We start from the raw sequence: 14,578 nt of genomic DNA, 5'->3' as shown, positions 1-14,578 counted from the left end.
ATCTTCATCATATAAAGGTCCTTCAAACTCTAAACTTCCAGTGGTCCTGCAAGGATTTCTGGTTGAACTTTACACCATTTTTCTAAAATTTCACACTAGGTAGTATACTTCTAGTAAAGAGGGTTCTAGATGTTTTAGAAGACAGAAGAAATTTAAATACTTCCATTAGAAATTCATTACTGGTAATTATGGCATCATGTGACCAAAAGTCTTATATTTTAATACAATGTTTATTAGCACAGCAGATAGTGTTTAACATACTGACTTGCATGTTAGATTCTGGGCACACATTCACTAAATGAATAAACCAAAAGGTGAAAGTGAGGGGGGGAAAAGAAAATAGATGCTCTTAGAGGGATAATTAGGAAAGACATCATCAGTCAGTTATTAACACTCTGAAAGTCCTTCATCAGACTAATAAGTTACCCAAACAGGATACTGAAAGAATGTGATAGAAATGGGAAAACAGAGGATTGTGATACAAAGTGCCACACCTGGTTTGGAAAGGATAGGGTAAGCCTCCAGTATTTCAGACAGATAAGAAGTCAGGTCCCTAAAAACATCACTTCATGATCTTACCTAGGCCATCTGTCCTACCCTGAGTCATGTGGATATCTGTATGTAGTTTATAAAATTCAGTGTCGTCAATAAGATGGAAAAAGATTTTGAAAACACATACTATAAACTGCCAAATTAATAAAATGTGAAAAGTCAGCATATTTCAGAAGACTAGAATACTGTTCTCTCACAACAATTGTTATCAAGAGCCCCTTCTTTGTATATGTAGAGCTGATTCACTTTGTTATAAAGCAGAAACTAGCACACCACTGTAAAGCAATTATACTCCAATAAAGACGTTTAAAAAAAAAAAAGAGCCTCTTCTTTGCCAAGCACTAAGATGAACACTGATGTCACAACAGTTGAGACATAAACAGCCCTGGGAGGTAGAGTTTAAAGTCTACATACAGGAAGACACTGAAATAGCAATTTAAGAAGACACAAATAAACGTTAATAGTAGCTACAGGGCATACAGAAGGGATTTCTAACATAGTTTAGGGAATATGAGAAAGTGACACTTAAGCTAATAAACAGGAAGGAGGTTCAAACAGCAGGTACCAAGGTCTGGAGCCTCTGACAGAGACGAACACTCCCCCTTGAAATACCTTCTTCACTTGGCTTACATAAAATACCAAGCTTTCATCAGTGTCTTATAATTTTCTGCATACAGGTCTTTTGTCTCCTTAGGTAGGTTTATTCCTAGATATTTTATTCTTTTTGTTGCAGTGGTAAATGGGAGTGTTTTCTTAATTTCACTTTCAGATTTTTCATCATTAGTGTATAGGAATGCAAGAGATTTCTGTGCATTAATTTTGTATCCTGCTACTTTACCAAATTCATTGATTAGCTCTAGTAGTTTTCTGGTAGCTTCTTTAGGATTCTCTACGTATAGTATCATGTCATCTGCAAACAGTGACAGCTTTACTTCTTCTTTTCCGATTTGGATTCCTTTTATTTCTTTTTCTACTCTGATTGCTGTGGCTAACACTTCCAAAACTATGTTGAATAATAGTGGTGAGAATGGGCAACCCTGTCTTGTTCCTGATCTTAGTGGAAATGGTTTCAGTTTTTCACCATTGAGGACAATGTTGGCTGGGGGTTTGTCATATATGGCCTTTATTATGTTGAGGAAAGTTCCCTCTATGCCTACTTTCTGCAGGGCTTTTATCATAAATGGGTGTTGAATTTTGTCGAAAGCTTTCTCTGCATCTATTGAGATGATCATATGGTTTTTCTCCTTCAATTTGTTAATATGGTGTATCACGTTGATTGATTTGCGTATATTGAAGAATCCTTGCATTCCTGGGATAAACCTCACTTAATCATGGTGTATGATCCTTTTAATGTGCTGTTGGATTCTGTTTGCTAGTATTTTGTTGAGGATTTTTGCATCTATGTTCATCAGTGATATTGGCCTGTAGTTTTCTTTCTTTGTGACATCTTTGTCTGGTTTTGGTACCAGAGTGATGGTGGCCTCGTAGAATGAGTTGGGGAGTGTTCCTGGAGAGATATACCATGTTCTTGGATTGGAAGAATCAACATTGTGAAAATGACTCTACTACCCAAAGCAATCTACAGATTCAATGCAATCCCTATCAAACTACCACTGGCATTTTTCACAGAACTAGAACAAAAAATTTCACAATTTGTATGGAAACACAAAAGACCCCGAATAGCCAAAGCAATCTTGAGAACGAGAAAAGGAGCTGGAGGAATCAGGCTCCCTGACTTCAGACTATACTACAAAGCTACAGTAATCAAGACAGTATGGTACTGGCACAAAAACAGAAATATAGATCAATGGAACAGGATAGAAAGCCCAGAGATAAACCCATGTACATAATGCCACCTTATCTTTGATAAAGGAGGCAAGCATATACAGTGGAGAAAAGACAGCCTCTTCAATAAGTGGTGCTGGGAAAACTGGACAGGTACATGTAAAAGTACGAAATTAGAACACTCCCTAACACCATACACCAAAATAAACTCAAAATGGATTAAAGACCTAAATGTAAGGCCAGACACTATCAAACTCTTAGAGGAAAACATAGGCAGAACACTCTATGACATAAATCACAGCAAGATCCTTTTTGACCCACCTCCTAGAGAAATGGAAATAAAAACAAAAATAAACAAATGGGACCTAATGAAACTTAAAAGCTTTTGCACAGCAAAGGAAACCATAAACAAGACCAAAAGGCAACCCTCAGAATGGGAGAAAAGTATTTGCAAATGAAGCAACTGACAAAGGATTAATCTCCAAAATTTACAAGCAGCTCATGCAGCTCAATAACAAAAAAACAAACAACCCAATCAAAAAATGGGCAGAAGACCTAAATAGACATTTCTCCAAAGAAGATATACAGATTGCCAACAAACACATGAAAGAATGCTCAACATCATTAATCATTAGAGAAATGCAAATCAAAACTACAATGAGATATCATCTCACACCAGTCAGAATGGCCATCATCAAAAAATCTAGAAACAATAAATGCTGGAGAGGGTGTGGAGAAAATAGAACACTCTTGCACTGTTGGTGGGAATGTAAATTGATACAGCCACTATGGAGAACAGTATGGAGGTTCCTTACAAAACTACAAATGGAACTACCATACGACCCAGCAATCCCACTACTGGGCACATACCCTGAGAAAACCATAATTCAAAAAGAGTCACGTACCAAAATGTTCACTGCAGCTCTATTTACAATAGCCAGGACATGGAAGCAACCTAAGTGTCCATCATCGGATGAATGGATAAAGAAGATGTGGCACATATATACAATGGAATATTACTCAGCCATAAAAAAGAAACGAAATTGAGTTATTTGTAGTGAGGTGGATGGAGTTAGAGTCTGTCATACAGAGTGAAGTAAGTCAGAAAGAGAAAAACCAATACAGTATGCTAACACATATATATGGAATCTAAGGAAAAAAAAAAAAGTCGTGAAGAACCTAGTGGTAAGACGGGAATAAAGACACAGACCTACTAGAGAATGGACTTGAGGATATGGGGAGGGGGAAGGGTAAGCTGTGACAAAGTGAGAGAGTGGCATGGACATATATACACTACCAAACGTAAAATAGCTAGCTAGTGGGAAGCAGCCGCATAGCACAGGGAGATCAGCTCGGTGCTTTGTGACCACCTAGAGGGGTGGGATAGGGAGGGTGGGAGGGAGGGAGATGCAAGAGGGAAGAGATATGGGAACATATGTATACGTATAACTGATTCACTTTGTTATAAAGCAGAAACTAACACACCATTGTAAAGCAATTATACTCCAATAAAGATGTTAAAAAAGATAAATAAATAAATTAAAATTAAATACCAAGCTTTCCTGATTGTCCTACTTCACTAGCCACTTTCTTTAAATCTCCTCTGCTGGATCATCCTTCTCTTCCTGACCTCTCATTGTTAACAGGGCCCCAGAGCTCAATCCTGAGACTTCTTTTCTGTTTATGTTCTCTCCCCATGATCTCATCTAGTTACACTGGTTTTAATACCATTCAAATGTTAATGATCCCAAATAAATATCTTCAGCTTAGACCTCTCCCCTGAGCTCCAGATTCCTCTACCCAACTACCCACTCTGCATCTCCATTTGGAAGCCTATTAGGCATCTCAAACTTATGTGCAAAACTGAATTCTTGATATCCCTGTACCAGTGTTCCAGTCTTAATAAATGATATCACCATTCACCCAGTTGCTCAAGCCGAAAAACATGGAGTCATCTTTGAATCTTCTCTTTCCCTCCTACCTTACATCCAGTCTATCTGCAACAACTTGAAGGTTGCACCTTCAAAGCATATACAGATGATGACCACTTCTCACTACCTCTTCCATTACCCCCATCCTGGTAAAAGCCAACATATTCTCTCACCTCCCCTACCGTAACAGTCTCCAAAATGATCGGCTTTTGCTCTTGCCCACCGTGGTTTCTTTAGCTTCATAGCAGCCAGAATAATTTTCTTTTAAGATCCATCAAAAGTCATGTCATTTCTCTATTCAATACTCCAATGGCTTCTCATCTCACAGAGACTAAAATCCAAACTCCTTACCATCCCAAGTCCTTCCAGTAGGTACCAAAGACCAGTCATGACATAACAGGATTTGCTGCTGGTCATTTCTTCCAAACTCATCAAACTCAAACATTTCTACCTCAGGATGCTTACACCTGCTATTCTCTATGTTTAGAGGAAATCTTCCTCCAGGTAGAAGGAAGCCCCATGGCTCACCATTATCATGAATTATGTGCCCCAATGTCACTTCCTCAGAGGGGTTTTCCTAACCGCTGTATTTCAAATAGAACACTCATAACCCCCACTGATCATTCCTTTACTTTTCCTCGTAGTATTTATAATGATCTGACATTTTTTTTTTTTTTTAATTTCGGTATCCTTAACACCTAGAAGTGTGCCACGCACTCAGTAAGTGCTCAATAAATACTTACTGAATGAATGTAACAGGTTCACTACAAAGGGCACTCTGAACTGAAGATAGATTTAGAGATCACCAGCATATGCATAGTACTTAAAGCCACAGAAGTAGATGAGATTGCCCAGAGTGGAAAGAGAAGAGATATGACCAAGTTAAATTATTTTAACTATTCTAAAGGAGGGTTCCATTCAAAGAAATCTAATAATAAATCTTTAGTTATCCTCTGCTCTCATTATCTTTTCTATAAACTTAGATTTTCATATAGTATTAGATTTTAACTTATTTTACACATAACTCTTACAATGAGGCTCAATCCAAAATGAAACTAGAACTATCTTAATTGTCTGCCTGAGTAGACTAAATAGCAAGTGACAACATCAAGGTGCTAATGATATCTAAAGAAAATGCTAATACCTCTGCATCTTCATCAAGTTGCAATTGCTTGGCGATGGCTTCATCATTTAATCTGGAATCATCTGCATTTTGTGAAGGCTACATTTCAAGGAAAATCAAGCAAGATCAGCATAAACCTTAAGTTCAAAGTAAGGTGCTTTTTCTTAACTAGCTGAATAAATACACCAATGAGAGATAAATCTATCAGTTATGAAATAGACTCAATGCACACCAGCCAAAAATTACGTTCATGGCTACTCCGTGACCACATCCAATATCTTAACAAGCAAATATCCTACAGACAGATGATTCTCACTTAATTCTATTGAAATATTCAAAAGAAGTACCCCCCAAAACCCTAGAGACTAACGTCTTGGCTTCAGAAGTAGTCCAGAACATTGGCACACCAATACATGAGAAAGATTACATTGTCTAACAGAGGTACTAAAGAAATCAACACACACACTGCTCGGCAGGCTTCCACGCAGGGAACTACTTTCACTAACTTATCTGTATTTGTTTCCTAAATGTCCAGGAAAAGATGAATCCAACATCAGCCAAAATAGAGAAGGTCACAAGTATAGCATAGGGAGGCTCTATTCTAAGTTATGTGTTCATGACCTCATTTGGGAACAATTATATTGTCTGAGGTCAAGAGTAAAATTGAGTTTGCATTCTGAGTATTTAAATTCTAAGAATCACAATTCATTCTTATGACTTAAATGATCTTTTCTCACTTTCAAATATTAAAAACTTAAATGTGTGATATTCTAACTTGGTCGTCCTCCAACATAATAGCAATACATTTTACCCATAATCATAGGAAAATTGTTTTCATCAATAAAATGTTGGTCTATTCATAAAATCCAATTTCACCTCTTATGAATAACTGAACGGGTACAAATCCTGAACATTCCTGCTTGCCTGTAGAACACTCACCTCTTTTCTTCTGCTTGCCACCATCTTCTTATCCGATCTTTGGACACTTGCCGTTCCAAAATAATCAAGCACTGATGTGGGGGTAAGTTTCATCGGTGACAAAGGCTTATTCTTAGTGTTTAGTGTCTTAGTGTTTTCTTCATTCTTTTTCATGTTTGATGCTCCAAGATAACTATTTGGAGATCCTCCATTCTCTTTTGACTTAGAGGCTGCCTTCTTACACACAAAGTCATCTTCTTCATCTTAAATGAAATATGATCAGATATGGCTTGATAAAATATCAATTCTAATTACAAAAGCAACCACTTCCACCAACTTTATAAAAAATATACAAGTGCTATGGAATGCTAATGATTTTCTTTTCTTCCTATCTCCTAAATTCAACAGTTATCCTCACATTTACCAGTGCCAGGTCTGTAATACACCATCTCCCCCAATTACTACCCAGAGTACACAAACGTGTATATTTACTCATGTATTCAACAAATAATTACTGAGCATCCATTATGTGCTAGGCACTGAGGATACAGCAGTGAATAAAAAAGACAAAATCCCTGCCCTCATGGAGTTTGGAACCTAGAAGAGGAAACAGATACAGAAATAAACATATACTGTCAAGTTATAAGTGCTATGAAGAAAAGTAAGACAGAATGAAAAGAATTAGAGAGTGATGAAGGGTGCTCTTTTAGATAGGGTAGTCAGGGAAAGCTTCTCGATAAGCCACATTTGAAGAGAGCCCTGAAATGAAGTTACCTCAGGCAAGAATGTTCAGGCAATGAAAACTACAAGTGCAAAAGCCTTAAACTGAGTGTGCTTGGAGGTTCCTGTGACTGCAGCAGAATGAAGTGGGTACACCACAAGAGTTAAGGTGAGAGAGGTAGAGGCCAAATCCCATAGAACTTTGTAGATCACAGAAGGAATTTTAGGTTTTATTTTAGAATGGGAATTCACCAGAGAATTTTCAGCAGAGTTGTGCGTAATCCAACTTAAGTCACGTCCTTTGGAGAACACACTGTCAAAGGATAAAAGCAAATGCAGGGAGACCATTTAGGGAGCTATTCTACATAGTTCCAGAAGAAATGCTGAAGCCTTGGACTAGGGTGGTATTTGCAGAGGTGTTAAGAAGTTGTCAGAGTCTAGCTATACATCGAAGGTGGACTATCTAGCAATATCTAACTATTCACTGAAGACTTTAAACACTTTGTCTTATAACATTTTCTTTCCAAAAAGTTTCCATTGAACATCTGGCTTTAAAAGTCTTTCTAAGCATTCATGACAATGCATAGATAATTAAAGACCCCAAAAATGCACCTCAAAAGGGTCTCAGTAAACTTTTTTGTTTGATTCAGTGATTCGCAAGATAAAAAGCTTTTTACTTTGGCCTAATAACAAAAGAAATACAATAAAAAGAAAAATCTAAAAGGCAGTTGTGAAGACTAGGTCAGATCACTGTGGGGGAGGGAGGGTTCACTTTATAAGTTTGGTATTCAAGGCCACATATGAATGGGTCTTACCTCCTCTCAAGTACTCATTCAACTACTAGTATTTGCTAAGGGTCATACATGCCAAGCACTGTGCTGTTCCTAGGTGCTGCCATCTCAAACAAAAAAGTATCCAAGATATGTAAAAATCAAGAAGGATTTAGTCTGACTCTCTAATTATTATATTTATATTAAAATTAAACTATAAACTTTACAAAGCATAAATAACTCTTACAGGTTTCTGAGTACTAAATGTAAAAAGTAATCCACTATTTAAAGCAAGAGCAGAGTAGACACCTCTGAGGATGTCCATACCGTTCACTATAAGCCTACTTTCCCTAAGGACTTACACCCCACTCCACCCTCCAGGGGCCTCCAATAACCACAGATATATTTATTAGATGGTTCCATATTCCTTGCCATCACAAACCGGACCAGGAGTGGGCACTTGAACAAGGTGGGGCGAATCTTACCCTTGATCAGTTTGCTGAACTAATGTGTTTAAACTAAGGTGCTAAAGGTTTATTTTTGCATGCAATGACATTCAGCAATGGCTTTCTAATAAATTCCATTTTGCTTACAACAAGCTAGGTTTTCTTCTTAACCTGCAACCAAAGATTTTAGGTAAAGCATACTTGTCTTCTTATCTTCAACTATAGCCAATCTACCTTCAAGATTAAATTAAAAATTCATTCATCAATCCTTCTAAGCACATCCAAGGCTTGATACACTTACCAGATTTCAATCCATGTATTGACAAGAGTCAACAGACTAAGTTTAGTCACTCATATATCTGTTCTTCCTACATGACAACCAGTCCTTCTCTGCCTCTGCCATCTGATTCAGATGGTTCTGCAAAGGTTAGGTGACATTATCCCCATTCCACTTAGGTACGATAGCCACGTAAATCACTCATAACCATCCTAGTAACCATTGATAATATAATCTGAAACTCCTTCCCTCTTCTCTAAGATAACAACATAATGAACTGTTATATTATTGAAATCCAATTTTTTATAATTTAAGGTTTGTCTATTTTAAATCCCTAGACACAGTTAAGCTGTAGCATAACCAAACCAGTAGCATTCCACAACAAACTATTCTACCTTAGCAGTCAAAACAAATTATACGAAATCCCCTTAAAAGAAGATTCAAAACAAAATTAACATTGCTGGGACTTCCCTGGTGGCGCACTGGTTAAGAATCCTCCTGCCAATGTAGGGGACACAGGTTCAATCCCTGGTCCGGGAAGATCCCACATGCCATGGAGCTACTAAATTCGTGCGCTACAACTACTAAGCCTGCACTCTAGAGCCCGCGAGCCACAACTACTGAGCCCGCGCACCTAGAGCTCGTGCTCCACAACAAGAGAAGCCACTGCAACAAGAAGCCCGCACACAGCAATGAAGAGTAGCTCCTGCTTGCCGCAAATAGAGAAAGCCCACGTGCGGCAATGAAGACCCAATGGAGCCCTAAATAAATAAATAAATAAATTTATTTATTTATTTTTAAAAATAATAACAACATTGTTGATATCCTGGCTTTAATAAAAATAAAATAAAATAAGAAAGCCACAAAACTGGAACCTCCTAAGTATAGATATCCAATATATCTTCTTAGGCAGTAAGTGCAAAGTTAAAAGCATATCTAGTATATACAAGACAAGACTTCCAATCTTATCTGAGAGCTTATTAAATTTTATAATTTTTACTTGGTTTGTTTTGAATTCAACAACTGTACTTCTGGGGAGGAAGGATTTCCTTAATGGAGAAAGAACAAAATTAAACTGTATCTGCAAAATGACAGTCTTCTACTAGTTTTTCCCTCGCTTTAAAAATGCCAAAAGCAGTAACATTCCATTTCCACTACCCCTAGCCATGTGTACAAGCAGTATGACAGAAAATCCCAGAACTGAATGGACCAAGTCAACCACTATGTTTTTCTGTTATAGTTCTTCCCCTTCACTCAAGAACTTCCTTAGTATATAAAATATTGTAATTGTCCTTAAGCAATTAACTCAAACAAGATCAATCACTGATATTTGGTATAGACTCAGAAAGGGAAACAATGGTATTGTAGATATTTGCAATCCCTAGCTTAACGCTTTCTCCAGCAATCTCATAAATATTCACAGGTAACAGATGAGCATGAAATTTAGTGAGATCAAGAATTTCTAAGACTACCAGATTAAAAAGATTGTTGGCAAGGGTGTAGGGAAATGGGACCTTTACATACGCAATAGGCAATAGTATTTTAAAATAGTAAATTAAAAAAAATCTTTACGGGGGGCAATCTTGCAACATGTATCAAAACCTCACAAATGCATACCCATTAGTTGGATCCAGCAATTCCACTTCTTTTTCTAATTTTTTTTTATTTTGGCTGCACCGGGTCTCAGTTGCTACACGCAGGATCTTCATTGCGGCACGTGGGATCTTTAGCTGCAGCATGCAGGTGGCATCTAGTTCCCTGACCAGGGATCCAACCCGGGCCCCCTGCATTGGGAGCACAGAGTCTTACCCACTGGACCACCAGGAAAGTCCCAGCAATTCCACTTCTAACTAATTAGTCTAAAAACAAAACAGGGGGGGGTCTTCCCTGGTGGCGCAGTGGTTAGGAATCCGCCTGCCAATGCAGGGGACACGAGTTTGAGCCCTGGTCCAGGAAGATCCCACATGCCGCGGGGCAACTAAGCCCGTGCACCACAACTAATGAGCCTGCACTCTAGACCCCGCGAGCCACAACTACTAAAGCCCACAGGCTTAGAGCCTGGGCTCTGCAAAAAGAGAAGCCACCAAAATGAGAAGCCCGCGCGCTGCAACAAAGGCCCAACGCAGCCAAAAATAAATAAATTAAATAAATAAAATTTAAAGTAAATAAATTAATTAAAACAGGGACTTCCATGGTGGTCCAGTGGGTAAGACCCCGCGCTTCCACTGCAGGGGGCGCAGCTTCGATCCCTGGTCGGGGAATGAAGATCCCATATGCTGCACACCGAGGCCAAAAAAAAACAAAACAAGTGAACATGTACACAAAGATATATGTACAAAAATGCTTATCATGGCATTTGTCCATTCAAAAGTATGGAGAAAAGACTGCAAGAGGGCAAGAAAAGATGAAGGAAAAATTAAGGGACTAATACAGTTTAGACAAAAAATACAGCCTCAACTATGACAGTTGCACCAAAGATAGAAATAAGTGAACATTGTTTATAAAGTGGGAAAACAAATAACCTGAATTCCTACTATTATGTTCAACCATGTAATGAATTATGCAACAACCGAAAATTATAATGCATATCCATATTTACTGACATCAAGATATTCGTATGTGTATTAAGTGATAAAAGAGATACTACAAGATGTTTAGTGATATATCTAAATCTACCCATCTATGTATTTATAGATATGCTTTTAAATTCACGTTCAAAGATCTGAAAAGAATAAAATGTTACCAACTTTTATCTCTGGATAGGGGATTCTGGGTGATTTTTCATTTCTTTCATCGTATCTTTTTCATCTGTGTATTACACTTCTCTTTCTTTTTAACCTACGTCTCATATTTTACAACAAATTGACTATCTCCTAGAAACTCTGTCCCCTTGGCTTTCTGAGACAGAAAAGGTTTGGCTTTAGTTTCTCCCTCCTCTCCATTTTTCTTTGCTTACTTCTTCCATTATTTATTAGCATCTCTGCTTATTCTGTCACTAGCTTCAGGGACTTCATGGTATCTTTTTATCTAATTTATGATATAATTAGTTTATAATAGTTATCATTATTGAACATTAAACTCCATGCCAGGTACTCTACCACATTCTTTATAATGCATTATCTTTAGTCAACTAGTTCTCTTATTCCATACATGGATTCCATTTTCCACATTCCTGGCAAATGCAGACTGGGCTTAAATACTTTCAAAATTGAGCAGTGTAATTCAACGTGACCTCCTCTTTCTTTGGTGAACAGCACTACTGTACTCTTTAGAAAAGTTCTTCCTTATATTAAGCCAAAACACTTCCCTGTGAATTCCACCTATTTTCCTTAATTAATCTTTTTTCACATTCAGTGTTTGAAGACTGCCTTCGTTTTCTTCTTTAGCTCCTCTTCCCTACAAATGGTAAAGTTTCAAACCACTCACCATTTGGGTTATTGGAAAGATTAGATTTTTAAAAATCAAAGTGCCCAGTATAGTACCTCGCCATGTTATAATAAACATTCAATAAACAATAAAGCAGTATTCTCTGGTGAAAACAATACTGAACCAAAAGTCCAGAAAACTAAAATGCTAACCTGACTTCGACTTTCTATTGTTATTTTAATTAATTATCTGGGATTCGTTGTCCTCTGCAAAATGTTGGACCAGACAAACTCTTTTAAGATTTTCCCTTCTATAATTCTGAAAAATCTGTGGATAGTCACATAGATTTTGTAGCTACTGTACTCAATACTGGTGAGAATGTGATAAGTCTGTACTAATATAAACACTAACTATGAAAGTGTAAACTACTGGGTTAGCCAAAAAAGTTCGTTGGGTTTTTCTGTAACATCTTACGAAAAACCCAAATGAACTTTTTGGTCAACCCAATAGTATGACTTTTCTAGAAAGCAATTTGGCAAAATATATCTAGAACCTTAAAGAAGTTCATAACCTTTAGCATAGTAATTCTTAGAGATAATGAGAGGTGCTGACAAACATTTATATACAAATATATTCATCACACTACTAAGAACATTAAAAATGTAGGCAACAAAAATAATTAAAACTGGAAGGGCTATATACATTGTGATCTAGTCATACAATGAATTCATGCAGTCAAAAAAAATTAAGCCCAAATTTCAAAGCTCAAAAAAAAATTATGAAAACAGTAAAATTAAGCTGGCAAAAAACCAAAAATGCATCACTTTGTTCTTTAGGTTAGCCTTAAACATCACTCCTAAAAGAGAGCTTCTTTCCAAAGCCTTCTCTACTAGAGATCTTTTTACAATGGGTTTAAAGTTAACAATGTCTTCAAGCTACAGATCCCAAAAATATACTACATCTAAACATAGACATAATTTTATAAACATTTGCATAAATATTGAGTAAAAATGTAATTTTCAAGAAAAAATATGGAAATATTCTGCATGAAATTTCAAGTATGCTTTCACTGTACTAAGCAAAAATTGTATACAAGGTCCTTTGTTCTCTACTAACCACAAAATAAATGGTTCTCCAAGTCCCCCTGGAAAGCAGGACCAATTCTAGTGAAATACAGTTATGCAAAAAGGAAAAAAAATATTGACTTGCTTGATTTAATGCTCATTTAGTGTCCTGTGATTTGTGAACTTCTCCATAGTCCTTATAGTTACATGGACCTGTAACTATAAGGCTGTGACCATCCTTATGTAAAATAAATATTTTACAATTCTACACAGTGTGTAGAGATGGAACATCCCAAATAAAGTTATGGTTGTTTTTCTTTTTTAACATTTGTTCTTGTTTTGTAATGAGCCTAAATTTGTTCTGCCTTGTCAGAAGCCAAAGGCAAAACTGTGTTCTCTTCTTGGCATTAACTTAAAATAATGATAAACAGATCTAAGTCAGATTTCTGTGACCTAGTTGAAAATCATGGGCAACTGAACACTTAGAATCTCCCCCCAGGATATCTGACTCCTTATAAAAACACCATTTATTTTTATTTATATACAACATAACCTCAAATGTGGTAAGAATCACCACGTAAACTAGCATTATCCAACATACAGCAGAGGAATTGCCTGGAAGAGAAGATTGCTTTGCCACTCTGAGTTAGATACATTCATTTATTTAAAAGGATAACAAATGAAAGAGCAAGAAAATAATGTGCAGGTCTCTAAAAAAATCTAATTCTGAAGTTCCTACTGCTGAGAGTTTGGGATTCTGATTTTTTTCCTTCAGTGTGAAACACACAGAAACCAAATTAATGGAGACCATCCGAGAGAATTTGGTTACAGAGATTAAAAATAATTTATTTTGCAACAAGTCAGAAACTAAAAAGGGAATCTGAGTCGTTAGAGCCTTTTTCTACTAAGTTCCTTTTCAATACTTCCTTGAGTCAAAAATCCAAACTGTCATTTTGGTTGTGGACATAGAGAAAGGTTCATGCATATTCCAAGTCTTCAATAAACATTTGTTAATTAAGTAGACGGAAGAGAAACTATACATGTCATCTTTGCACCACCTATAGCGTGTGAGAATCAGACATTCTGGGGTGAATCACTGAATGATTTACGTGGTGAATCAGATATATTTCAGTATAATGAAATAAAACTGAGACTGCTCATCCTTAATCAAGAAATTCAGAGATATCATGATTCTTTACTAATAAATCCTCTTAGAATCAAATGGAGTCAGTTATATTTTAAGAATAAAATTATTTAATAATTCGTGAGGTCTAGTGAGGTAGGTAAGTAATGATATTTATCATTAAGAGAAAAAAGTACTGGCTTGTGCTGTGATGTTATCTACCATATAGAGTCCTCCCCAGAGCAGGAATAACAGTCCATGGAAAGTCACAGCTGGTTTCAATTACTAAGAAAACAACGCAGGAGAAGAAAGTGGAACATTTTACTACTTACTCGCCTCCTTCCTCCATCTCCACTGCACCAATTAGGAAAAGAAAAAGGAGGTTCAGGGTTAGGGGAGGGAGGGCTTACACAACTAGCCACAGGTACATTATCCAGAGCTTCGTACAACTCTAAAGCATGAAACGGGCAATAGAAGGAAAACTCGACTGACCGGAAGAGTTA

At 36.9% G+C, this 14,578-nt stretch overlaps 1 protein-coding gene across 9 annotated transcripts in view; it reads right to left on the bottom strand.

Annotated features, from left to right (window-relative positions):
• RFC1 (replication factor C subunit 1) overlaps positions 1–14,578 on the bottom strand; it is a 73,294-nt gene that overhangs the window by 30,062 nt on the left and 28,654 nt on the right. For 7 of the 9 annotated variants that reach the window (XR_014244098.1, XM_082390490.1, XM_082390488.1 and 4 more), the window contains 2 exons: positions 6,331–6,572; positions 5,413–5,490 (listed from right to left, as the gene is read on the bottom strand). Coding sequence is in view for 7 of the 9 variants with exons in the window: in XM_082390490.1 (XP_082246616.1) it covers positions 5,413–5,490; positions 6,331–6,572 (320 nt within the window). In the remaining 2 variants the exon portion in view is untranslated. Of the gene's footprint in view, positions 1–5,412; positions 5,494–6,330; positions 6,573–14,578 lie in introns of those variants that run through there. The other 2 variants (XM_082390491.1, XM_082390492.1) reach the window with 2 other exon arrangements.

The sequence above is a fragment of the Balaenoptera borealis genome, assembly GCF_965194805.1.
Source record: "Balaenoptera borealis genome assembly, chromosome: 4".
Classification (NCBI taxonomy): Eukaryota; Metazoa; Chordata; class Mammalia; order Artiodactyla; family Balaenopteridae; genus Balaenoptera; species Balaenoptera borealis.
The sequence above is the reverse complement of the archived record's forward strand: the minus strand, read 5'-3'. Positions and strand labels throughout refer to the sequence as shown.